Source organism: Crinia signifera, chromosome 3 (genome assembly GCF_055691185.1).
Source record: "Crinia signifera chromosome 3, ASM5569118v1, whole genome shotgun sequence".
Lineage (NCBI taxonomy): Eukaryota > Metazoa > Chordata > Amphibia > Anura > Myobatrachidae > Crinia > Crinia signifera.
The window spans coordinates 230608757-230636740 of record NC_139219.1 but is presented as its reverse complement, the minus strand read 5'-3'; the positions used below and the strand labels follow the sequence as shown (position 1 = coordinate 230636740).

At 43.1% G+C, this 27984-nt stretch overlaps 1 protein-coding gene and 1 long non-coding RNA gene across 5 annotated transcripts in view; one reads left to right on the top strand and one right to left on the bottom strand.

Annotated features, from left to right (window-relative positions):
• LOC146064289 (uncharacterized) overlaps positions 1–16622 on the top strand; it is a 49395-nt gene extending 32773 nt beyond the window's left edge. Inside the window, exon 3 of the long non-coding RNA XR_014471785.1 lies at positions 15933–16622. This is a non-coding gene — a long non-coding RNA (uncharacterized LOC146064289). The remainder of the gene's footprint in view (positions 1–15932) is intronic.
• The window catches only part of ATP13A4 (ATPase 13A4), a 150226-nt gene that overhangs the window by 28523 nt on the left and 93719 nt on the right, over positions 1–27984 (bottom strand). For all 4 annotated transcript variants that reach the window (XM_083177578.1, XM_083177576.1, XM_083177575.1 and 1 more), the window contains exons 11-19: positions 24162–24319; positions 22302–22490; positions 20390–20451; positions 14147–14297; positions 13802–13882; positions 11756–11912; positions 8957–9074; positions 7018–7142; positions 5308–5471 (exon numbers count right to left, since the gene is read on the bottom strand). In XM_083177578.1, coding sequence (XP_083033704.1) covers positions 5308–5471; positions 7018–7142; positions 8957–9074; positions 11756–11912; positions 13802–13882; positions 14147–14297; positions 20390–20451; positions 22302–22490; positions 24162–24319 — 1205 coding nt within the window. The remainder of the gene's footprint in view (positions 1–5307; positions 5472–7017; positions 7143–8956; positions 9075–11755; positions 11913–13801; positions 13883–14146; positions 14298–20389; positions 20452–22301; positions 22491–24161; positions 24320–27984) is intronic.

Below are 27984 nucleotides of genomic sequence, written 5' to 3'. Positions count from 1 at the left end.
CAGGCGGCTGCTGCCCAGCTTTGTATACCTACTGGTCAGGGTGGAATTAGTACATTTGTTTCTGAGGAGGTCACCCTTTTTCAGAAGATGTTTTCAACGCCTCTGACAGGCTGCCACCAGATTAAATTAGGTGGGCCCTGTGGGTATTGCAGGTGAGCGGGCCTGTGTGCACAAAAAGGGGGTTCCTAATTTGGAAGCCAATAATTTGGGGTACTGCTGCCCAGTATTATTCCTGTGTCCCCCTGTTTAGAATATCTCCAGTGCAGGGTGGTACTACAGGAATAGATTATGGGTGAGTGGCCCCTGAAATGGTATAGTGACCAAGAGGGCCTGGGTGGTAGTGCCGGGTAGTATGCTGCTGTACGCCTACTTGTAACTGGGTACAGTGGTGGGGGATGAGCGTTACTCAGAGGATTACTCCGGCAGAATGAGTAATAGTAATGAAAGAGAGAGACAGAGAATTCTGGCCCAAATAGAGGTCCCAGTCTTGACTGGGGCTGTAGGGGTTAATAGTATTGACCTTTTAAATCATTGCCGGTTAGGCGAGTAATAGTAATAAGAGACAGGCAGAGAATGCTAGCCCAAAAGAAAGTCCCAGTTTCGACTGGAGCTGTAAGGGTTAATAGTATAAACCTTTTAAATTATTACCAAAATGGTTAAATCTGTATGGGGTACCTGTCAGCGCGCTGGTGCGCTGCCGGGGCCGTGTCAGGGCGACTAGTACTGGGGTACCTGTTAGCGCTCTGGTGCGCTGCCGGGACCGTGTCACAGTGGCTGGTGTTGAGGTACCTGTCAGCGTGCTGGTGTGCTGCTGGGACCGTGTCAGGGTGGCTGATGCTGGGGTCCCTGTCAGCGCGCTTGTGCGCTGCCGGAACCGTGTCAGTGCGGCTGGTGCTGGGGTGCCTGTCAGCGCGCTAATGCGCTTGTCACTTCTGGTCCCGTCTATACGGCTGCCGGCTGCTGATTCCCTCAGGGTATGTGCGCTGATGCTGGGTTGTGTCGGGTTAGGGCGCTGCTAGCTGCTGTGAAGGCGTCACTCCACTATCACCACCAACGATCGTTTCACCTTGGGGCAAGGCTTCTTCAGGGTTAGTGTGTGTGTGTGTGCAGGGCAGTAGTCCGCCCTTTTCCCTGTCTGTACGGTGTCCGCAATTGGTTAATTGTTTAACCATTGTGTTACAGGACCAGTAGTTGATTGGTGGATGTTCAGTCTCAGGTGTTAGTGTTTGCTAATTAGGTGGCAAATTGGTTAATTGTTTAACCATTGTGTTACAGGACCAGTAGTTGATTGGTGGACGTTCAGTCTCAGGTGTTAGTGTTTGCTAATTAGGTGGCAAACACTAGTGTTGGCTAATTAGGTGGGAGTCTGTGAGATATTGTGTTCTCAATTGACAGAGTTAAATTGGGAGTTTGAAAGGAACAGGGAAGATGGGGAAAGAGATACTCAGTGGGGAGAGAGAGAAAAAGTAGCGAGTGCTGAGGTATGCAAATTTTGCAGAATTACATCGATATACTTATATCAATGAGGCCAATAGATACATGGGAAGTCCTGCATAACATCATGTATCCAAGGGTGCCATCTGGACCGGTGACATGATGATGTGTTTGTGTTATTTCACTATTGGAGGGTGAAATGTGGAAATACTGGGGGTGATGCCCTAATGCGGCCTTGTCCTGCCACTGGATAAGTTTGTATTGGGGGGGGGGGGGGGAACTAATAGCTGCCTGGATTTTATTACGGGCAATATTGTTAGTCAAAGTAATAAAAAAAAAAACGTTTCCAGGGGTGAAGAGAGGAAGGGGTGTGTATTGTGTACTCTTGGGTGCTTGGGGTACATATAGCTATGTGGTACTCGGTGTGTAAATGGCCGCAGGTTTAGATGCGACCGTGACTTGTCTAGGGGGGAATATATATAAATATATAAATAAATACGGTACTTGTTTCCTAGCACGGCCACAATTGCGGCCATCGGGTGTAATTTTTAGTGGCCTGCGACGCGACCGACGCGATGCCCCCGATTTTGCCTTTGAAATGCATTGAAAACAGTGAAAATCGCGTCGGTCGCGTCGTGTGCGGCTAAAAATGCTTAAATGGTCCACACGCGATGGCCGCGATTTCCCCATAGGGAACAATGTTAAATGGGTAACTTTACCCGCGATGACCGCGATTTCCCATAGGAAACAATGTTAAATGGGTCAATTTACCCAAATCATCATAGAGAACAATGGTAAATGGGCCAGAAACCCCAAAAAAAAAACCCTGACCAGTGAAATGTCCCCCCAAAAGTAGTTTACGCCACTCCGCGATCAACGCGAACCCGAAGCGTGGCGAGCGCAGCGGTACGCGTCCTACGACCTTTTCATACCCCCACTATCCACGTCGGCGTGGAGTTGAGAATAGAATAGTGTGGCGAGCGCAGCGAGCCACCGAGCCCGAAGCGTGGCGAGCCCCGCGAGGGGACGCGGATACTTTCACAGGTAAACGCGTCCCTTCGCGGGCTTCACAGGTATCCGCTACGCTCGCCACGCTTCGGGCTCGGTGGCTCGCTGCGCTCGTCACACTATTCTATTCTCAACTCCACGCCGACGTGGATAGTGGGGGTATGAAAAGGTCGGAGGACGCGTACCGCCGCCCCTCGCGGGCTCGCTGCGCTCGCCACGCTTCGGGTTCACATTGATCGCGGGGTGGCGTATACTACTTTTGGGGGGACATTTCAATGTTCAGGGGTGTTTTTGGCCCATTTACCATTGTTCCCTATGATAATTTGGGTAAATTGAGCCATTTCACATTGTTTCCTATGGGAAATCGGGGTCATCGCGGGTAAATTGAGGCATTTAACATTGTTCTCTATGGGGAAATCGCGGGCATTGCGTCTGGCCCATCGCACCCGATTTTTTAGTGCATGCGATGCCCCCGATTTTACACCCGATGACCGCGATCATGATCGTTGTGGCCGTGCTAGGAAACAAGTACCATAAATACATACTAATCAATATAAAGGATAGTATGTGTGAGTAGGTGTCAGGGGACATTCATCTTGAGAAAGAAGCTGTGAAAAAAAGTTGTGCATGAAAAAACAGTGAAAATGTGACAAAACCAAGTGACAACCTAAGATGAAGCTGACTAACTAAGGTTGGGAAGGGGGGTGATTGGGTCTGGGTAATTGGATCCTAGTCACCCCGGGTTGAGTGCTGGTATAGTGAAGGTGCCGAAAAAAAAATTTTGGGTAAATAATTTTTTGGGGAAAAGAAATATAAGAATATTTTGGTGCTGCTGAGTTAGTGCTCTTCAGCGGCGTGGTGCCTATCTAGGTATATAATCCATAAATATGGGCTTCAGCATGATTGGCGTGCGTATGGCAAAAAAAGGGGGGGGAAAGGGGGGTTGATTTTTTGGGGGTACCTTGCACGGTGTGCAGAAAAAAAGGGAGGGAGTTATTTTCAGTGGCTTGAGAGTTTATGCTTGAATTGCTGTCACTCTGTCATAATGGTGGGTTGCAGGATTACAGAAATGCTCCGAAGCTGTTATTTTCATTGAGACCGTGTGGGTTGACGTGAATTGAGATTGAAGATCCATTTACTTTCTGTGCATTGTATTTCTTTAATTAGATCTCCACCTCTTACTTCCATTCGGATACTTTCCAGTCCGAAGGCCTTCAAGTTTTGAGGTGACCCTCTGTGTTTGGTAAGTAAGTGTCTGGCCACCGATGTCAATTTTTTGAACTTGCGGGTGTCTGCTTCTGCATTGCGAATATTACTGGCATGTTCCAGTAAGCGAATTTTGAGTTTCCTGCTAGTCATTCCTACGTATTGAAGCCCGCAGGGGCATTCCAGGCAGTATATCACTCCTGAGGTTTCACAAGAAATAAATTGTTCTATGAGTATGGTTTTGCCAAACCGGTTTGTCACTTTGTTGTTTTTGATGATGTGTATACAAGCTTTACACTTGCCGCATGGGAATGTGCCCATTACTTTAGGTTTGACCTTTGGTGTCCTTTGGAAATTACTCCGGGTGAGTTTATCCCTCAGGCTCTTGGCCCGCCTCCAGCTAAATTGTGGTCCGACCGATGTGATGTCCTTCAGGTCGGGGTCCATGACCAGGATGTGCCAGTTTTTCCGGATTATATCCTGTAGGTCTCTCCACTCATCACAAAAATTAGTTATAAATCTTGTGACTGGTTCCTTGATGGTCTGTCTCTTGGAATCTGAGAAGAGAAGATCTTCTCTCTGACTTTTAAGGGCCTGGTATTTAGCATTCTTGATGGATCTCCTACTATATCCTCTTGTCAGTAGTCTGGTGCTCAATTCTTGGCTTTGGATCTCATACATTTCCTTGGTGGAACAATTCCGTCTTAGACGCAGGAATTCCCCTTTTGGGAGATTTTTTATGGTAGGAGGGAAGTGTGCACTGTTGCTCACCAGCAGGCTGTTGGTGGATGTTGCTTTCCTGTAGAGTTTGGTCTCAAGTTGGTTATTATCTGACCGATATATGGATATATCCAGGAACGTGATCTCATCGCGGTGGATGTAATGTGTGAGTCTCAGATTCAAATTATTGCTGTTTAAGTCATTGATGAATTCTATCAGGCTCTCTTCATCACCCTGCCAGATCACCATGATATCATCTATATATCTTACCCAAGATATAATTTTATTGGTGTGGGTGTCATTTGATTCTGCGAAGACATGTTCTCTTTCCCACCAACCGAGGAATAGTGGAGAAAGTACCAGCCAATCAGCTTCTAACTGTCATTTTACTGTCCGTGTTTAAACAATGACAGTCAGCAGCTGATTGGTTGGTATTTTATCACTCTCTGCTGTGTCACTCTCCAAAGTTTTGTATATCTGCCCCACCCACACTATTTATATTCTGGTGCTGAAGCGCAGTGTGTCCATGTCATAGCAGATACACCTCTCAGTAAACTGATCATAATGCTGAATACCCAGCATACAAAGGAAAGCATTTGAATGCGGTCATGAAGGATGTATTGTGCGGTTATGTGGTATATTGCTCAGTGTGCACGGGAAAGCAGATGTATTGTTACATCATCCATCCCATCGTTGGGTGCACACATCGTTAAGTGTGTACCGGAGAGTGGCAGTGCTGTGAGTCACAGTATAGACCCTAAAATGTTCTGATGTGCGATAGGCTAGAGGTTGTTGAATGACAATTTATTTTGGGTGCTGTCATCTTTTATAATATAACTTTTACTGTTGGTCTCAATGAATATGTATGCTCTCTCATTTCCCTGCCACAAATAAAATCCATATTTTATACAGTATTCTATAAATAATAATGCCACTTACCACATCATCAAAACTCTTCAGCTTTACACTATGCGCAAGACTCCATGTGATAGAGGCTAATCTAGAGTCACTGGGCTCCTGGGCATCTACCAGAATGATAATGCTGCCTTCATTTATCATCCCAGACTTTTTAGCGACAGTGACTGCTGTCTGGAGATTGTCACCTGAGGAGCAAACATTACAATGTTATACATGGTTGGATGCATTAACAATGGCAGTACATACATTAGTAACAGATTCAATCCAAAAATCCAAACAAAAAGTTAGGGGAGGATTGTACTAATATTCAATTTATTTTGAAGTGAGGATCCATGAGGATTGTAAAGTTCAGCACACTCAGCAGTGATTGTTGCTATTTACCACCAGTCCCACTACTGTGCTTTCCAGCAACAACCGTTATACTGTAAAGAATGGGCAGACAGGACAGGGGCCGGCTTTATATTGGGTGTGGTAAAAAAGTGTGACAGTTAAATGGTTAACAGTGTCTAGGTTGTCTTCAAGAGGTCAACAGGCACATACAACACAAGCAAAATGTCGGCGTGGAAATAGTTCACACATGAAAAGGTCAACATTCAAAAAACTTTTTATGGGGGGGGGGGATTTGTAAATTTCAGAACATCGACCCCAAACTAGTGGACCACATCAAAATGCATGGCTAGCCATTAGTGTCTGAACAACCAATAGGGTGCCAGGACTGGGGGGGGGGCCTTGCAGGCGATAGCCGATGACTTAGTTTATTCCATGCTTCTTAGCTATCACCTTTCCCAATGTACCATGGAGGGTAAAGTTCTTAAGGAGATTGCCAGATGGCTGTGCCGATGTAACTTGCTGATGGAACATTACTTTATGTACATTGTGCTACAGCGCCAGATTGGCAGCCTGAAGCCAAAGTATGAATGGTGAGTCCCTGTGTTTAGCAGCATTACATATGCAGTAGCCTAGGGCCACTTAAACTTAGGCACACCCAAAATGTGGGGCCTATAAGTTATGGTTTTCTAGGATGCTCCCCTTCGCTGCTCTGAAATGCCAGCAGAATATCAATCATGCTGCAGCTTTTCATAGACTGCGAGTGGACATCACATCCCTAGAACTGAACTGCATGTGCACAAATTACTGCCTATTGCGGAAGCAATGAATTACACTCAACTCTGAATTAGCCCCATAGTGTGTAATGACTTCTGCCATTTTAATAGCAATATGTGGATACAGAAAAATCTAATTTTTTTAAAATAAGTGAGAAAAATAAATACAGCAGGTGTTCCGTACATGTTCCAGCAATGATTGCCATGTCTATAATAAAGCAATCCACAGGGCTGACATGGACAATCGTTTCTCTCTGATGCAAAATTTCATGACCTGTATTTCCCTGTGCTCTACTGAGTTATCAGATGTTGTTATATTACTGTATGTGCTATGTGGTAATAGTAAGCAATGTGTAATCAAGGAAGACAAGTCATCACGCATCTACTAGGTGGATTCAATGCTAGAATGTATGAAAATGGAAAGTATTGCTAGGCACAACACTATTTTCTTGACTGCTATATACTGTAATATATTATTGTGCACTAATATGTTTCATTACAATCGGTCAACATCTATTAAATAATACTAAAAATGTTATAATTTAGCCGTAGTGGAAACAACATGTACTATACTATATTATGAACCCTAAAGAGATTAATCAGGGCATAAATGTGTTTGTAATCATACCTGTGATCATAACAGTTCTGACCCTGGCATTAAATAGCTCCTTTAATACTGGCCTGGTTTCCAATTTAAGACGATTTTCCATCACCAAAAGTCCAAGGAAAGACAAGTCAGATTCCACCTCGTCTCTTTAATATAAAATATACAGATTATCTGTTATGTAACGTGCTACGAACGTTTGGATGATATTTTTTTTCCCATACATACTGTGGAAAATAAATGATATTCAAGTGTATGTATACAGGGCCAGATTAACAATAAATTGGGTGGAGCTGCAGCTCCAGATCTCCACATAAAAATAGGCCCATCATTATGGCATAATGATGGTGATCACCAGACAGACACCAGCTGGCCAAATAGTTAGCCAAAAATCATAAGTATTAAAATTGCATTTCTATTTTACACATTTATATATTCAGTGAAACACACTATCTTATAGTCAGAGCCGGCCCTAGCCTTAATGACGCCCTAGGCAAGATTTTGGCTGGTGCCCCCTAGCACCGCCACTAGTTTTGCCTCTGACCCTGCTCCTGTTTCCCAGCACCATCAACCCTCATCATAGCAACCATCATTTTGGTGCTCCCACCCGCAATATTTTAAATAGAAACAGCGCACACATTCGGTGCGCAGCCCAAACAGGGGTGTGTTCTTGCTGGGAAGGGGCATGGCCACACAATAGTACCCCCAATTTAAATTATGCCACACAGTAGAGCAACTTTATTCACATTATATCATGCGATGGTGTCCCTTATTCACATTACATCACACAGTAGTACCACTTTACCTTCTATACATTACTCCTCACATTATTCACATTATACCCTTAGAAAAAAATCCTGAGAAAATATTGTATTTTAAGCACCTCCATGGCCACACTGCAACCCAGCACAAAGCAGTGTGTGCTGGGCAGAGGAGAAGAGCTGCAGCTGCTGCTGTCACTAAAGGGGAGGGGGCCCGGGGCCGCCAGTGGGCCCTTCCACCAGACTTTGGCCTGGGTAATTTGTACCCCCTACCACTTTCTCTCTGCACCCCTGATAATACCACACAGTAATGCCCCTTAAACATGACACATTATTAATGTCCTTATAACCATAATGCCCCTTACACATTTTGCCAACCTTTATTAATGCCCTTCATACACATGACACCTTACACATATGTTGCACATTATTAATGCCCTTATAAACATGACACACATAATGCCCATTACACATATGTTGCACATTATTAATGCCCTTATACACGACACACATAATGCATGTTACACATATGTCGCACATTATTAATGCCCTTATACACATGACACACATTATGCCCCTTACACATATGCCGAACACTATTGCACAACCAACCCACCCGCAGACAGCACTCACACAGCCGCTAACACTGTGACCTCTGCCTCTGCTTGGATACAGATGTTTCCTCATACATCTTGACTCAATAGGCCATGCAGCTCCTGGCCAGTTCTGCTAACGTTGGGTGCCTTTTTTTCTGAAAATTCATCTTATTTGCATTGTTATGAGACCAGGACACACAAGGAGCTTCCAATAATTAAAATGATATGCGGCATGCCTATATTATGTGTGCAACTGTGGCTGTACCTGCAAACGGAATGCTATGTTACATTGATTTCCATGAATACACTATTTCATATGCAGATACATCCTCACTCACACACAGAATATAGGCATGCTGCATATCATTTTAATCAGCAGAAGCTGCTGGTGCCCCTAGGCATTCCATATGCCCTAGGCAACTGCCTAGTTGGCCTATGCCTAAGGCCGGCTCTGCTTATAGTTTGTGGATTCTTAATGTCTTCATGGTATCGGCCTCACGTCCTCCACCTTTTCATACAGTAAACATTTTCAGCTCCAGGCTCATTAGACCCTTAATCTGGCCCTGACTCTATGGGATGTCATATAATACACTCACATAAACTTACCGTTTCAAATTCGTCACTTTGACGCTCTCATTTATCTCCAGCTTTTTGTATGCCAGACCGATAACCCGAAATCCCTGCTTTGTGTACAGCTCCAGCTCATCCAAGAAGTTTATAGGAACTGTTTGACAAAATAACAATGTACAATTAATAAATGAATTCCTACTTGTTATTCTTAGAAATTCATAGTAATTCAAATGACTATAAATGCTAAAAACATTGGGCCTCATACGGAGACGTACGTAATGCAGCGATTTACGAAGTGAAGTGATTATCGGCCAACTGTGTTTGCCTTACAGTCACACTGTGCATGGGCCAAGGTACCTTTGTGATATAACTCAGAGGGCCAGATGTACTAAGCTTGAAAATTAATAAAATGGAGAGTAATAAACCACTCTCCATTTTACCACTTTTCAAGGCTTAGTACATCTGGCCATATATTCGCAAAGTGATTCACAGTCAGGGAATGTTTGGTGGCAGGTTTCACACATCTGGTGCATAGAGGATCACAACTGCTAAAGCATTAGCATACCTCTGAGTCAGTCCCATTGTTTGCTGCAAATGGAGAAATCGTCAGTTTTAAATGTATGGTCATCTCTGTCACCACGGAAAGCCATGCAATGTCTCCTTCCTCCCTGTCTCTGTGGGATGGATTGGGCCATCCACTGAGGCTGCTGAAGATGAGGAGAGATGCTGTGCAGATGGGACTCACATGTCACAAATAGGAGCAGGAGGATTGAGACATGGCTGGAGGTTTCCAGGCACACTCACTCCAGCTGTCCAATCTGGCTCCTGTGTAAGGCTGTTGCCAGTGCAACCACTGACCATGGTGAGGGTGATGGAGGCTGGGAACCCGGACAAGAGGGCTCGTCTTTACTGTCAAAGTAATATGTTTTACATACATTTGACACCATCAGTTGCTAAATAGGGGGGCCCTAACAAACTTTTGCTATGGAACCTACGAATATCTAGCTACACCCCTGATCCTGGAGCTATGTGGAGCAGATTGTTTAACTTACTGTGACTTCATCCTTACAAGACTCACACAGAGGTCTGGTGTGACTCTTTAATATATCTATCACTTCTGGAGGTACGGAGGTGATTCCATGTGTATGACCTATATGGTTTACAATTTACCAATCTTATCGGGATTGATGTGAGTGATATGAATTGTTTGTTTTTTATTATGTCATATCATGTATGAAAAGCAACTTTGATGCAGTTGATATAATATCCACTGTTTTGTTTGCATTTATGAACTTTTTTTTATTGATTTCCTTTCTTATTGGAATAGTGGACTTTGTGGCAACTAATTATTATTGTTGGGAATACGCCTCCTGTGATTTTATTGCAAAGAAATTGAATGTGTTACAGTACTTCAGAGATATAATTTTACATAATTTCTTTTATTCCTGGTAAATTTAATCCAATTCCAAAGCTCTATAAATGTGGTAAGGGGGTTTACTTTTCTGACATTTTGCTATGTGAAGCTGTAGAGTGCTATGGAGCGCCACTTAGGAAAAATCCCAACCCAGGGACATACACTATGCTTTGCCCAAGTAACACACTCTCCCACTCCTCGCAGCCACAGTACCCCGCAACCTAGGGTTCATACACATTTTTTTCTGATGGAGGACAATGTGTTTTTCTTTTTTCCAGTGGAAGCTAATGTGTTTGTTTATTTTACTGTGGGGGCAATGTGTTTTAATATTTCCTGTGGGACTAATGTGCTGTGGTTTTTTTTTTCCCAGGATGATGTATTTTTTTGTTCTTGATTCTGTGGGAGTCAATGTGTTGTTTTTTTCTTGAGGGGGGCTAATTATTATTATTTTATGTCAGAAGTCAATGTGTTTTTTTTTTTTTTTTCTGTGGGGACAAAATGTGTTTATTTATACTTGTGCTATGTTGTTGTTGTTTTTTGTGTGTGTGTGTGTGTGTGTGTGCTTCTGTGTGCAGCGTTGCAGTACATATTCATAAGCACACACCAAGTAGTATGTTACAAATGTGATGGGAATTCCTAGGCAGCTACTGGGGGTGGCTAATCAGATGTAGATATACTATAGAATGGGCATTTTGCTTATAGAGGAGGAGGCCATACTCAGACAGATGATTCGCACTTAGCATAGGGCTGGTGAAAGTCTAAAGAAAGCATGCAGAATCTGTGGGCACTTAAAGAGGCTGTCTCAGTCCTTGCATATCTGGACACATACATATGTATACAAAGGAAGGGCACTGTAGTAGCATTACCCTAAAGTCACAGATGCAACTGCAGCAACTGTCGCCACTGCTTTAAACTCAGAATTAGCCCTATGAGGAGCCACAGACTCCTACTCAACAGACCTTACCCCCATTGGAGCTACTTCCATAAATTCCTGGGTTGGTTTTCCCATCCCAATCCGCCCTGCCTAGAAAAGATTGTTGTAATGGTGGATGGCCTCAAGTTTGCACTAGTTATTGGAGAGTACCATTTACAGTGCACACGGGCCTTGCAAAATTAATAAATAAAAAAATAGGATTAAGCAATGGGGAGACCATAATGCATACAAAGGATCATTCGTTGTTTTTCAGTAGGGCCATTGTCATCAGGTGAAAGGACTTGGACTGTACACTAGCTCTGAGCTGGAGACATTGGGTCATATCATTTTATTTAGACATGTTAAACTTTCCCAATGGAAAAAAAAGTTACTTAAACATAGTACATTATAGTCCTTTATACTGTACATGTCCCATTTAATACCCTTTTGTTTGTCTATCTAATACCCGAATCCCATAGAGAATACACCAGATGAAAACATTATCTACCTGTGTCTTGCCTGCAAAATGAGACCACCATCTCTGGCGCTCCCTTCATGTAGACAGCGTACTCATTAGTGTTCAGTATTTGGGTTATAACGGACATGCGCTGCAGGCCTGAGGAAAACGGGAACTGCTGCAAGATGACGATGCCTTCAACACTGACCTGGTAGACATAAAAGGACATAATAAAAGTTATGTGTTTCCATTCAGTTGAAGCATGTATAAGGCATCAGGTTTGTGGTTTACACCTGCAGCCATCATCAGCAGGTTAAATACTGTCTGTTTATTTGTACAATGCAATTTAGACACCCCACCCATATCTTAGGGGGTATTAAACCTAGGATCACAGCTGTCGATCCCTGCCGACAGCCGTGATCCTAGATGGAATATGACCCGACAGCTAATCGACAGATCGGCGCAAAGGGGGCGTGGCAATGAAACCGGCCGTGGTTTGTCGTTCTGCGGCCAAGATCGCGACAATCCATGGCTGTTATCGGCAGAATGGGCCCGACAGCTTCTAAAGTCGGGCTCGTTCTGCCGTGATCCCGCTTCAATGCTGTCGCTAAAGGCAGCATTAAATAGGGAGACACCTCTATTTCCCCCGTCGGAAATAGCGGCGGCACAATGAATACCCCCCTTAGTCTCTCTGCACGTTCCATGTGCCCCACCTGCAGTTTTTCCCATTTTAAGAACAAATCTGCCTTTCCATCAGGTCTGAATTTGATCCATAGAGAGCACCCTCCAGACGTTAAGCAGCAGTAAATCAAAAAGCCACAACAAGTCTTTAGGATATGGATTAAAGTGTTTATGATTTATAGCTGCTAAAAGACTGGAAATAGCTCTGTATATACACCCACGTTCTGAATATGGACCCTGATTGCAGCAACTCTTGAGAATGGCACCCCAGTGCTCGTGAAGGACAAAAAAAGTGTGTCTGCTGCTACCACTAGCGAAAAAAAAAAAAAAAAAAAACATATATACATACACACACACACATATATACATACATATACATACATACACACACACACACACACACACACACACACACACACTTGATATGCTTTATACTAAACATCAGAAAGTAGATAAATAATGTTTTAATTCATAGCTTTAGAAAGCATGACCCAAATAAACTTAGCATTTACATTTGTTCAATGACTGCACATAAACAATAGTGTGAGTTTAAATTAGAGCCACCTTATTGTGTGTACACACGGAGCGATTCAGTGTAATTTTCTATCAGATACTATATAGTCCAAATCCAATTAAAAATTGCCCTGAATTGCAGCGTTAGCTGCATTTGATGCAGATTTGATCCCGATGCCCGGGCCAGAGGCATCGAGATTGAAAGCAGAAATAGACTTGGCAGGCAAGTCTATGGGGTGTATTCAATGCCGGGGGTGAGGTGCCAGTGGGAACCAGCATATTTTGCCACAGAAGCAGCAAGACTCGTGGCTAAATGCAGCGGGATCCCTGCATTAGCAGCGAGCCTCGCTGTTTGGGGGAATCCTCGCTGTTCTGTGACATCGAGGATTCCCCGGAACATGGAATATAAAGGGCAGCCGGCGCAAGGGTTAAACAGTGAGGATCACTGGTTTTCTGGGATCCCTGCCGTTTAACCCACTTGCCGGCCGCTCGCACCCACATTGAATAATGCCCTATTTCTGCTTTGATCTGCCAGATTGAAAGCCGTTCCATGCTGCTCAATCACCTCCCCCTGTGTGCCGTCGTCCCGCAGTCCCTCCCTCCCTCTTGGCCATGGATATCGAAAAGATTCCCACGGGCGCCGGGTCGACCAATGTGTACACCCCATTACAATTATGCTCGTCATCTAATGCACTCTTTCCTGTCAGCCAGCCACAGCCTCTCTCTTCCTAGTAGTGCACAACCTGCTGTGTGCTGGGCTATGTTGGGTCCAAGGAGACTGCTGTCCCCTCTGCCTGCAGTGGGGGCTAACAATAATGAAATGATTCTGGCAGGGGGGCTTACGACAGTGGGGCGTACCTAGAAAACTGCTTGGGTATGCCTGACTCTATGCAGCATTCTTACTTTGTTAGCATCAGGACCTGGTTTCACAGACATTGTTTCCATGGATTTTTCAGAGTAACCACACGGAGCATCTTCAATCTCCTAGAAAAATAGGTTTTAAAATAATAAAACACTTATAAAACATTTTAATCCTTAAAAACAACCTTATACACAAAACGGTATAATGATCTGATTGTTATAAAAATAATTCTGTCCAGTTACTTCCCTGCCTCGTTATTTTAAGATAACAATTTTTATTAAACATTATTAATGATAAGATTTTGAACTTAGCTGTAAATAAATATGAGAACGATCCCAAAAAAATGTTACTGTGTGATAATGTAATAGAGACACATATGCATTTACCCAAGATGTGAACTCAAACATCTTCAGGTCCAGGGGATCTCCCTGCACTTTCCCATCCAAAACGATCAATGAGTGGCAGGAAACCAGTGCTCCCAGTAAGGGCCCCCAGTCCAGAGACACGTCGTCTGTTAGTGAAATTACATCCTGAAAACTACATTTGAAAAAAAAAATAACATCGAAATTATTAGAAAAGACAAACAGTGAATGGTCATTGAATTACTTAATAGGACTGTGCCTTCACAAAATCCCTAATTAATGGATTATGGTGAATAAGTAATTATAAAAATCACTACATTACATTAAATATTAATAGGGAAATGATATATATATATAAAAAAACATTGCATCATATTTTTGTTATCTTTAATTTCCAAGGGGGCACAGTCCATTAATACATCAGTATGGGGACACAGTCCATTATGATGTCATCAAGGGGACACCACATTAATTTGAGCTCCCTAAAATAAATCTAAAATGAAAACCATCGCAGTTTCTCAGGGGTGTACTATACCCTGTGACACCTGGCAGAGCAGCCGAGAGGAATGCTGGGCCCCAGTAATATTTTTCTGCTATTTTAGCGACTCTATGGTTTAAGTTTATATTGCCTTTACTCTATGTTCTGACAGTGTAATATGCTCCCGTGCAGTTTGTGGCCAGTAATGACAAGAGGGAGAGGGCCCCTCTGTCTAAAGGGCCCCGGGCCCCCAAAGGCTTAATCCAGCTCTGATTGTGTGTGTGTGTGCATGTTTGTCTGTATGTATGTATGCTCTGTATTTGTATGCAGTGTTTTTATGTATGTATGGAGTGTGTGGATGTATGTATGTATACAGTGTGTGTGTGTGGTATATGTGGATAGGTATATATGCAATGTGTTGTATGTATGTATCACGTGTATCTTATGAGATATATATATATATATCCAGAAATTTGGCTGACATTCTGGTAAAGGTGGATGTCACTAATCTAAACAAAAAGAAGGCACCTGCACATTTTATGACACGCCCCAAAGGCTGCTATAGATGTGTAGGGTGCACGACCTGCAGCTCCATGTTGGTTGGGAGCACTATCAGTCACCCTCACAATGGCAGTAAAATTGCCATTAAGCACTCAGTGACCTGTTCCACTCGGTTCATTGTATATGTCCTGTCTTGCCCATGTGGTTTGTACTATGTGGGCAAGACAGAGTGCCAGTTTAAGGAACGAATGGCAAATCATCGCCATGCCATCAGACAGGCACTGAGTGCTGGCAGCAGCGATCAACCAGTGGCTAGACACTGTGCGCTGTTTAAACACAGCATAGCCAGTATTAGGTCGAAAATAGTGGATCATATCCCACCTACAGTTAGAGGAGGAAATAGAGGAAAGCTCCTGTTACAAGCAGAAGCCAGATGGATCTTCAGGCTTGACACCATTGCCCCCAGAGGCTTAAATGAACAACATGGCCTACAAAGCTTTCTTTAAAATCAAAATAAAAATTAAATAATAATTAAAATATCTGGGAGACGCACAGTTGATAAACAGGCCTCTAAGCTATATATGTAATACAAAAAGTACTAGGATTAATATATAATGTACTATTAGCGATAAGAATAGAGGACCAGTATTCTGTACATTTTTAATGGTTTTTCATGCTTTTTTAGATGTGTGTATGTCTTTAATTAGGTTCACGATTTTATATGGCCAGTTTTTTAGGCCTCTTATCTGGCTTTATTTAAGCCTCTTAATTATGTATTTCACATGGTGTGTAATTTTAATAAGATGTTTTATGATATTGTTTTTTCTATAGGTTCACGCACACAGATTTCTGACAGTGGCAGCCAAAACGAGGCTTGGAACCCCGGAAGCCTCGAGCGCAGTGCAGGTCGGGGGAATGACGTCAGAGGACAGAGCCGGAAGAGAAGGTGTCCTCCGGATGGCTTCCCCTCAGTACAGCACGGCGGCTTCATGGCGGAGGGGGATGCACAGGCCGGGAACGCACCGGAAGGGGGTGTTGCTTTTCTTTTGTACTGCACTATATATTTTGTTTACTGAGTGTATAAGGTTGTTCCCTGAGGACGGGCAATAGCCCGAAACTTGTTGGAAAAATAAACCACATTTGCTTTCACCAAATTCCGAGAGTGCCGCCTGATCGATATCCCATGCATACAGGGACCCGCGGGTCCAGAGAGGAAGGCACCGGGTAATTATTGCAAGCCATTTATTGTGGTGTGCCGGGCGATACTGGAAATATATATATATATTTGCCTGCTGTCCTGTATTTATTTCTGAGTGCCGCCGCGCAGCCCATACATTCAGAGGGGACCCTGGTTTCCCTTGATCAGGAAGGCACCGGATACTTCATTACTCATTTAGACGAATTGGAGTGCCATCCCCATGATATATATATATATATATATATATGTGTCTCTTTCCAGTGCACTCACAGTAAATCCTTGTAATTGTTGCTGGGGTGCTGCGTGCAGATGCCAGAACGGCTTGTATGAGAGTCCAAAAACAAGGCACTCACCAGACTTTTTCAAATGCAAAGGTGCTTTTTATTCCTTAAAATGACTGCATAATTCCAACGTTTCGGACCTCCTCAGGGCCCTTAGTCATGGCACAGTCCATCAGTAGAGACCCAAGTAGCATCTGCTACTTGGGTCTCTACTGATGGACTATGCCATGACTAAGGGCCCTGAGGAGGTCCGAAACGTTGGAATTATGCAGTCATTTTAAGGAATAAAAAGCACCTTTGCATTTGAAAAAGTCTGGTGAGTGCCTTGTTCTTGGACTCTTATATATATATAAGTCTGACGAAGTACGTGATTACGAAACGCGTTGGGGCGTGGCCTGGCGTTGCAGTCTGTCCACCAGCCGTGTCAAGACGCTGAAAAGCCCGAGTGTAACCTCTCCTACATTTGTGTTGGGTAAACACTTTTTACGCGAAAACCTTGCGGTGTTATACCGCTCATTGTGGTACGTCATTATATACCTGCCTTTTCTTGACGAAATTCTTTGTTCTTAAAAATAAAAGTTTTTTATGATATTGCACTATGGAGCGCTCTCCTCTCTTCTTTTAGTGTATATATATATATATATATATATATATATATGTGCAGTGTTCTGCATGTCGTATGTGTATCTACAGTGTGTGATATATATATATAGATACACTTTTGTTATGTGTGTGTGTGTGTATGTTGTGTGTGTTTATTTAGTTCTTAGAGGCCCCCTTGCCTTAAGTACCCCAGATCCCCTGGAGCCTTAATCCAGGTCTGCTCATAAGCGCACAGCGCAGGTTTTGCAAGGATTTTTTACAGAAATAATAGAAGCTGACTATTTGATTTTTGGATATACACAATACAATTCAAACAGTGCTATTACTATATCTAGCATTTAATACAAAAAAATGAATGCCAGCAGGTTACTTGGTCATTAAAGCTGCACTTTCTATATGCCACCCATGGTGTTACTACAGCAGACTACATAAAGTTTTAAACCTACAAATATAACAATATGCACACAAGACAGCATAAATCTTATAAGTAGCAAATCTCAACAAGTCTATACATGTACTAAATGCTTTCTTGCTGAAGACACATCTGTTCCAGAAACATATACTGTTCATATAAAGACATAGGGCCAGATGCTCTAAGCTTCAAAAGTGATAAATTGTAGAGTGATAAACAACCAGCTCCTGTCTGACATTTTTCAAACACAGTCTGTGACATGGCAGGTAGGAGCTGATTGGCTGGCAGTTTATCACTCTCCATTTTATCACTTTGAAAGCTTAGTGCACCTGGCCCAAAGAGATGAAAGCGTTCCTGCAGTTAACATAATAGTTAAACCATACCTCCTCCCAAATGTCCAGATTTTCACGAGACAGTCTTTTGTACTGTCCTGCCCCCCACCCACGGGCAACAGTGTCCCATGGTGGGGGGAAGTTAGTAGACCCTTTGTTCCTCGCTGCCCTGCTTAGTGCTGTGCTCTGCTGTGCATACAGTGGGCCTAATTTAGACTGGTAGCAAGGCTGTAATTTTTGCAGAAGGACAAAACCATTTTGCACTGCAGGTGGGGCAGATGTAACGTGCAGAGAGAGTTAGATTTGGGTGGGGTGTGTTCAAACTAAATTCTAGTTGGCATTGTAAAACTGGCCATACACTCAGAGCCGGCCCTAGCCTAAATGACGCCCTAGGCAAGATTTTGGCTGGTGCCTCCTAGTGCCGCCACTAGTTCCGCCTCTGACCCTGCTCCCCTTTCCCAGCACCATCAACCCTCATCATAGCAGTCATCATTTTGGTGCTCCTACCCACAATATTTTAAATAGACACAGTGCACACATTCGGTGTACAGCCCAAACAGGGGTGTGTTCTTGCTGGGAAGGGGCATGGCCATACAATAGTACCCCCAATTCAAATTATGCCACACAGTAGTGCAACTTTATTCACATTATATCATGCGATGGTGTCCATTATTCACGTTACATCACACAGTAGTACCACTTTACCTTATATACATTACTCCTCACATTATTGACATTATACCCTTAGAAAAAAATCCTGAGAAAATATTGTATTTTAAGCACCTCCATGGCCACAATGCAACCCAGCACAAAGCAGTGTGAGAAGTGCAGAGGAGAAGAGCTGCAGCTGCTGCTGTCATCAGACTTTGGCCTGGGTAATTTGTACCCCTTACCCCTTTCTCTCGGCACCCCTGATAATACCACACAGTAATGCCCCTTACACATGACACACATTATTAATGTCCTTATAAAAACAGAATGCCCCTTACACATATGTTGCCCATTATTAATGCATTTATACATGACACACAAAATGCCCCTTACACATATGCCGAACACTATTGCACAACCAACCTACCCGCAGACAGCACTCGCACAGCCACTAACACTGTGACCTCTGTCTCTGCATGGATACAGGTGTTTACAGGCCAGGCATGGATATAGGCCAGTTCTGCTAACGTTGGGTGCCTTTTTTGCTGAAAATTCGTCTTATTTGCATTGTTATGTGACAGGACACATAAGCAGCTTCCGATGATTAAAATGATATGCAGCATGCTGTGGGCCCCATAGCAACTGCACTCCCTGCACCTATGGTAGTTACACCCTTGGGGTCAGACCCTTTTTAATGTGTGAATTACAGTACAATCATCTTGTCAGTAGGTTAGTGGTTAAGGTGAATGCTTAGTACAGCCATCCCTCAAGGTTTAATTCCCATTTATGCCAGAATTATTGAGCAATGTGATTTTGTAATCAATATTGTTTTATCTGTTGTATATATTGTGTAGCGTTTGACTTTTGCAGTACACTGCACTTCAAAATTTTGCATATTTTAGTTTTTTTCTAATGTACTGTATCGTGGCCAAGCCACACACACACACACACACACACACACACACACGTACGTACATGTGCAGACACACAAACGAGCAGTGGAGGAAGTTTTTCCATGGCGCCCAGAGGCAATAAAAGTTTTCACCAACATCATTTAAGCTCCTGTTGTGAATGAAAGCTACTTAATCAAATAAGGTCAAGATGACATTGCTAAATAAATGACATACTGTAACCTTTGTTATTCCCCATTCCACTGCCTCTCAAAGCAGTCTGGCAGAGGTGTTATTTCTTGGGTGTGGATCGTTCCGTCAACAGTAACAAGGTCGACAGTCAATAGCTTGACCACTATTGATAGACAGGCTCTAGGTCAACGTTGATAAAAGGTTGGCATGAAAATTGTCGACACAGATAAAGATCAACATGAGTTCTTCACCTTTTTGTGGTGCCTTTTTCAAAATCTGCGGACATGGACACCATAGTTTCATATGTTCTGCTGCACTTGCCATGCTTCGGGCACGGTGCCTTGCTGCACTCAACAAACTATTATCTAACTAACTCTATGCCCATTTAGATTGTGGTGTACGTTGGTTTAAAAAAGAAACTCCGAAAACTCATGTCGAACTTTTCATGTGTTAACCATTTTCATGTCGACCTTTTGTCAATATCGACTTAAAGCCTGTCGACCTTTTTATGTGTCAACCTATTTCCTGTGAAACAAAAGTAGTCGACCAATCAACCAGTTTCTTATTTCTCTGTGCAGTACAGTGCTAATACATCGGTCAAAAAGAAAGGAAGGAAACCAAATAATAAAATCTGTGTCTGTGGAACTGATAGTCAAACACCAAACAGGTTGTTAATGATTATTGTAAAGAGGAAATGGTCATTTATGTTTACAGTTTTTAATAACATACCAATATCCATTAGAAGGGACTAATCCCCAGAGGTCCAGACCATCTTCTGTTAAGGTTCCAGTCTAGACAAAATAGAATAACAATTGCCGCATAGATAGCTTTACCCACACTACAATGCAAAACTTAAAAAACACACGCACATGAATAGAAGACTTCTATAAGCATTATAACAATACCACACTAGGGTTCATTCAGGTGCGTTCATACGGAATCATGTACAAAGTACTGTACCGATGTTTGGGCATGCAAGAGAGCAGCGCAGCATGTAAAGCGGGCCCTATAATTCCCAAGAGGGCATGCCAAAGTGTTTTGGTGCTCAATAGACCACCCAACTTCCTTGAATCACATACAGTCTAAGTAAAGCCAGAAGAAAAAACACAAATACAAAAATGCTTTATGATTTTTGTTATTTTTTAAATAATATTTAATAAATGTGTCAATAATGAGTTACCATGGAGTAGAAATTAGCAGGGGTTACATAAAATAAGCAGACCTACAGTAAAGTAGATCAGACAGAATAAAATATTTAGAGTTATTACACCTTCTAAAGAGATATTGGGCAGAAGTTGCCCATAGCACCAATGAGCTTCCAACTGCCTTTTTATAAACTGTGCTAGGTGCGGAATAGCTACAGTAAAAGCTGATAGAGTGCTATGTGTGCCTTCTTCACTTTATCTCTTTAGAATGTTTGATACATCCCCCTATAAATCTATTAAATTGACCATAGACTGCTGAAAGAAAGGGATGAGCCAAGATAATTAGATAACCTCATGGGTGTCTATTTATGTTTTTGTGGTATCCAGGCCCACAGCAACAACTAGCGGGATCAACCCCATCTGAAGATTAAAAAAAAAAAAAGACATTTTCTTCACATACATGTACATATGGATTATTTTTGTTTGTTTTGTTCGCAACTTATAGGTTTTTTTTTTAACCCTTGGGATGCCTACATGAAACAAAAGAGGACCAATTTATACCGGATTAGGCGTATGTATATATATGTATATATATATATATATATATATATATATATATATATATAGACTTTTGTGGGGTAATGACGCGGCACTCCAAACTTGTAAATTTCCAATTCTTTATTGAGACAAACAGCAACGTTTCAATGCAGGTGCATTTTCATCAGGCTCCTGATGAAAATGCACCTGCATTGAAACATATATATATATATATATATATATATATATATATATATATATATATATATATTTTTTTTTTTTTTTTTTTTTTTTTACAGGATACATAAGGATTTCTACTGGAGCAGAGGGCTACGGGGATGTAGGTAAGCATGTTTAAGTGGCAGTATGTTTGTCAGTATGAGTGGAGTGTGCAATGGAGTGGAGTGTGCACGAGTTTATTACAGCTATACTTTCATAGTGTGTGTTTTTATTATAATATTTGGTTTACTGGTGGGACTACAGGTACCAGCAGGTCCCTTATTGCCTCAAATATTGGTACTTTTGGTTCTCCAAATGCCATCATGCGGGGGAAGAGGGGGGAAGACTTACTGGGACCTGTAGTTCTACCAGCAAAACACAATATTCTATTTTTAACACTTGAATGCGATGAAATCATCCACAGCCCAGGGGTGGTGGACATAGCACTGGGCTTCAGCCATGGCCTTAGGCGCCCTGGAGGGGGATCTAGGCACCCTCTGGGAACCCCAGCTTGGGCTGGTAATACTATGACCACAAGAACCAATATAAACATGCCGTGTGGATCAGATGGACAGGTCAAAATGCACAAACACTAATCTTGTAAACATGGAAGTTCAGTAAAACACTGTAATTTTAAAAAGAAAAATACAACCATGTACATTTGTAACCAACTTAGTATTAACTCTGTTCAAACAGGAATAATAGTAAATTTACCACTTAATACAGTATCTAATTTGTACCTTATCAAAGCAGAATAGATTAAGCGTTCCACAGAGGTTGATACGCTGGGGACTGATGCAGAATATTTTTGATTTCTCCAGTCTTTTCTGGGCATAGATGATTCCTGCGGTGAGAGCAGCTGGGAGAGCAGGAGGCACGGCTATTGTAATGACATCGAGCGCTTTCTTCACTACCTCTCCAGCTGCAGCCTGTGTGAGATTGAAAGAAGATTTTACATGGAACCGGCAAAAAATATTACTGCAAGAAACCGAAAAAGAATACAAAAAAAAACAAGAAAGACAACATAGGCTCAAAGTTTTGTGGAATGTTCTGAATTGAAACCTCTACCAGACACTATGTTAACTGTATCCTGATGGCTGCCAGTCAATGTTTAGGCCGACAGGCAATATCATATCAATATAAATATAGCATGCCTCCCAACATTGGTGGCAGTGGACAACTGACTCTTGTGCATGGAGGCATGGCCTCCTGGTCAGGGGGCATGGTACTCGATCGTGGTACTGCCATGAGGCAATGTCCCCATTTCTCCCAATGTGGGGAACATGGCCAGTGCTCAGAGCTGCTGGCAATGCACCCAGACCCTCTGTCTCACCAAACAGACACCATATATCCAATGCAACGGGTACCAACTGCCCCCCACCGCGGGACACTGCCGGCCATGGGTGGAATGCGGGACTGCCCCAACAAACAGGACTTTCCCACAAAAATCGGGCACCTGGTCCAAAGCATTTAGATCGAAGAGATCCATGCGAGGGGGCGCAGTACAGTAAGTGGGGGTCCATATGCTAAGGTGTAGACATTGACACCAATAAAAGTAAAAACTTATGTCGACCCTTTACATGTGTCGATCTTTCTGGGGTTGACCTAGACTTGTCAACCTGCTATTCCATACCCTATCTGCACTCTGTGCTAGGTAGTAGCTAGCACGGCAATGCTCACTAGTAAGTACAATTTTTAACAAAACCCAGAGATTAGAAAATAGTAATTTGAATGAATGGCAGAGCATTTGTAAAGGAGTACTACCAGATTATAAGTATGGATTTTTAATCATCGGTTGAGGGTGGTGCTTGTTTTGTCCTGGCTTTTGTAAATGTTGGGAGGTATCATGTAAAATGACTTCATTAAGTGACAACTCACTGTACATACACACTGCATAAAGGATTTGTTGTAACATGCACTAACTGAATGACTAATTGAAATATTATTCTCAGCCAAAGTATATGGGGGAACTCCAATTCCAGATACACCTGGTAGACTTTCTATTTTCTTATTAAAACTCCAGGTCTGTGTATTGTGCCTTAAAGACAACTGTATCTGTGCAGCTTATGTGAAGTCATACAGTATATAATACTGGCCATTTCCTGTAATATTACAGTTGATTAGACAAATGGGTACTTATGTTACTTGGGCGCCCAATTGGCATACGGACGGTAATGTAGGAAAATCGCATCGCATGGGCTATTGTAAGGGCATGCGATGCGATTTTTTCATGTATTTTTTTTTTATATATATTTTACAATAGCGTTTACGCACCCCCTCACTATCCACGCCACCCCAAAGCGTGGCGAGCGGCAGTTGCGATGCGATGGCCCGAGGCTGGGAGAGCAGTGAATAAATTACATAGGAAAAATCGAATCACATTGCATGGCCATAAAATGGCCCATGAGATGCTATGCGATGCGATTTCACTACGCAGAATAGCCCACTAAGCAAATTGCTTAGTGGGCGCCCAACTAACATAAGTACCGACAATTGTAATGTCATACAGACCGGGTGCTAATGAGCTGATAGAAAATTTCAGTATCTTGGCTTTACTTTTCTTTGAGTGATGATAATTCGGTATAAAAAAGGTACCATACCCCATCCAGAGCAAATACGCAAATAGCATATATCATCCCGACAAAGGATAGACCAATCAGAAAACCAAGGAAAATTAAGGCATCTCTGAACATCTTGTAGTTCACCGGTTTAGGGTAGAGAATGGAACGCACCAGGTCCCCTTTAGCTGTATTAAAGCCTGCAATGGAAAGTAAAATATGTGATTATAGGAAATAGTTGTAAAAGGTATAATTACTTAAGAAACATATTGCAAACAATACATATGTGAAAATGGGATTTCTTAAATTGGAAAAAACATCTGAATCAGGATTGACATTATTATCAACGTTTGCCTGAATCCATTAAGTTTGTTACAGTATGTGTGCTGATGAAAGATTAGATGTGAGAAAAAAGGGACAAGGGGCCACTCATTGAGTGATGAATAAAGTTACGTTTTTGTCATGCAATACACATCATTTTAAATATTTGCTTGGCAATTTTCACACCTATTTTGACAAATCAACTAGGCACTCAAAGGTTTCAAGATGTAAAATCTTTAACCCTTTGTGTGCCTAGTTGATTTGTCGGTACTTGTGTATTATTACGGCGCCCGGCTACGCTACGTTTTCAACTTAGCCTAAGGTACGTTGTCAGCGTAGCCGGTGCCGTGATAATACAGTTGTTGATTGTGTGTGTGTTGTGCTTTATACTTACCCTCCTTTGGGCCGGCCACTGCGTCCATAATGATCCCCGCGATCCACCGATACACGGTCACTCCCTGGCGGCAGCGCTCAGTCCCCCTGCTCCGGCAGTCACTCCCCAGTGCCAGCAATGTATGTAATGTACAATGTACGTAATTCAGCTTAGTGCCGCTGGGGGAGCATCACATGGTTTCCCTGCTCCCCCAGCGGCACTACGCTAATTGCTTACATTGTCCGCTGCGAGTGCTGGAGGAGGGGGACTGAACGCTGGCGCCGGGGTGTGACTGCCGGAGGAGCGGGACTGAACACTGCCGCCGGGGAGTGACCATGCATCGGTGGATCGCGGTGAGTCAGCGGGGATCATGATGGACGCGGTGGCCGAAGGAGGGCAAGTATAAAGCACAACACACACAACACACATTTCCCCCACTAACAACGTCATATCCCCAGTATCCACGTGGGCGTGGAGTTAATTTTATAAAGTGTGCGAGCCACCGAACCCGGAGCCCCGCGAGGAGACGTGTATCTGCGTCCTCTCACTGCGCTCGCCACACTTTATAAAATTAACTCCACGCCCACGTGGATACTGGGGGTATGACGTGGATAGTGGGGATATGAAGCATTGTGTATTATCACAGCTCCAGAACAAGTTACATAGTTTACGTAGCCAGCATAGTGGTGTATTGGTATTCTTAATGCACCACTACACAAACTATGTAATGGGTGCCGTGATAATACACAAGTACCGATTTGTCAAAATAGGTGTGAAAAATGCCAAGCAAATATTTTTAATCATAATGACCTGTAATATTTACCTTACTGTATTATAGGAAATATCTTTTTTTGCATAACATTTTTATTTAAATTTACATAACAAATGTGAGCGATGCTGGCATTTTTAGTGGATATTTTGCGCATCTCTCACAGAAATGTTGGCACTCAAATGATTAAACAATAGTCTAGGTTCTAATAGCATACCTCCCAACATGACCCATACCAGGAGGGACAAAAAATGCTCCATTCCTGAGCCCATTGTCGCATAGTACCATTTTTTTGTACTTTGCAGATGTGCAGGACCCATTCTGAGCATGTGCAAATGGGTCCTGAGACAGAGGCAGAGCAGCAGCAGATTGTCAGTGACTGAAGCATGCTGCCACCTGTGAGGCAGGGAGATGGCATCCATATGTGAAAACTGAGGCATTTTGTCACTTTTTAGGGGGAGGGAGGAGGCCAGGGATCTCACTCACTGGCTTCTGCGATGGGCTGCTAACACGGCACTATGGGTGCCTTAAGCAGCCCAATGGTGACTGAGTGATCCAATGCTGCCTCCTAGGACACAGGTCAGATACCTACAGCAGCAGGAGGCATCTGCTTGCAATAGAGGACTCCTGCTGTATATAGGGTGCCAGACGGGTTCCCGACAGTCGGGATCCCAACTGTCAAAACGCCGACAGCCGGGTGCCCGACGGCCACCCGCTATTTTCCCTCGTGGGGGTCCACGACCCCCATAGAGGGAGAATAGAATAGGTGGCTCGTGGCGAGCCAGCAAGGGGCTTTTTTGGGCTCGCCATGCTGTCTGACTCTGGGCAGTCGGGATCCCGACGTCGGGATAATGACTGTCGGGATCTCGACTGTCGGAGTCCTGTACCACACCCCTTTACATCACTGTCACTGCTGCTTCCAAGGATAAATAGCTCCAACCATACCTGAATTAAGCCCATCCTGTGGAATTTGTGTCTGCACATAAAAGGCTTCTAATTATTTGGTAAAAATACCCTCTGAAAAATGCCACTTACAGAAAAGTCAGTCACGTGTTGACCAAGTGCTTACACATCTAAACTCATTTACATTAATTCAAACTATAGAGAGGCAAACCTGTGCAAAATAACTATGGGAGAATTTCAATTAACCACCAGGTTCCACAAATACCAGTACATGGGCTATAAAGGCAGGAAAGACTCACTTGTTTATACTCGCCTTCTATGCAAATACAAAAATGTTCTCCCTTAATTACCAAATATGTGCACAGATGAACATCATGCAATGTACAAATGCATATGGAGCATTTAACAGAGTAACATAGTAAATAAGGTTGAAAAAATACGTTAGTTCATAGAGTTCAACCTATTTGACTTTGTAACTACTAATTTGAGTAAGTCATGTTGTATCTATAGGATTCTCTTAGTGGGCAAATATGTATCCAGTTTTGATTTAAATTCATTAACAGTAGTTGCTGTAACCACCCCCACCGGCAATGAGTGCCAGAATGTTACTGCTCTAATGGTTAAGAATCCTCTTCTTAATTCAGTACGGAATTTCTTTTCCTTGAGCCTCAGTACATGCCTGTGCTTCCTAAGTATAGGCCTGTTAGTGAACAAATCATCTCCCAGTTCCATATGATTCCCAATCCTGTATTTGAACATACTAATCATATCCCCTCTCAACCTCCATTTCTCCAGTGAAAACATATTCAGCCTGGTTACCCTATCTTTGTATGCTAGTGATTCAAGACCCTTCACTAGCTTAGTCGCCCTTCTCTGTACCTGTTCCAATTCATTTATGTCCTTTTTAAAGGTGCGGTGCCCAGAACTGAACACAGTATTCCAAGCTCGGCCGGAACTATCACCGGTGCAGCGCACCAGGGCCCAAGGAGATCATGCCGCCCCTACTGCTGCTAGACCTGGAAATGCCAATGGCCCATCTCTGGGGCTAATATCACCCATGGCTACCTCTCCTTCAGCACCCAGTGATGGATGGCATACAGCTGAGGAAGGGGTCTGGGACGTGGCGGCAGCTTTCTCTACCCCTCTGAGGACACTTCTGCTGCCTGGCCCTAGTGAACCCCCAGCAGACCTCTGCCTTGGGAGGAGAAGTGAGCCAGAGGAGAAGAGGTTCATGACAACCAATCAGCTGCTCTGTATAATTTTATAGTATGCAAATCATAGATGTTACATCAGTGCTAATTGGGTGCCATTGGCCACTTCTCCTCTGGCTCACTTCTCCTCCCTTATCACTGCTTCATACATCTACCCTATACTCTTATTACACAGCTTGGAAAGCTCTGTGTGCTGTATTGTGTTTGCTATGAAGCACTGTGTCATGGCAGAACTACCATTGGTGCAGCAGGTGCATTGCACTGGGGCCCCTGAGGACTAAGGGGTCC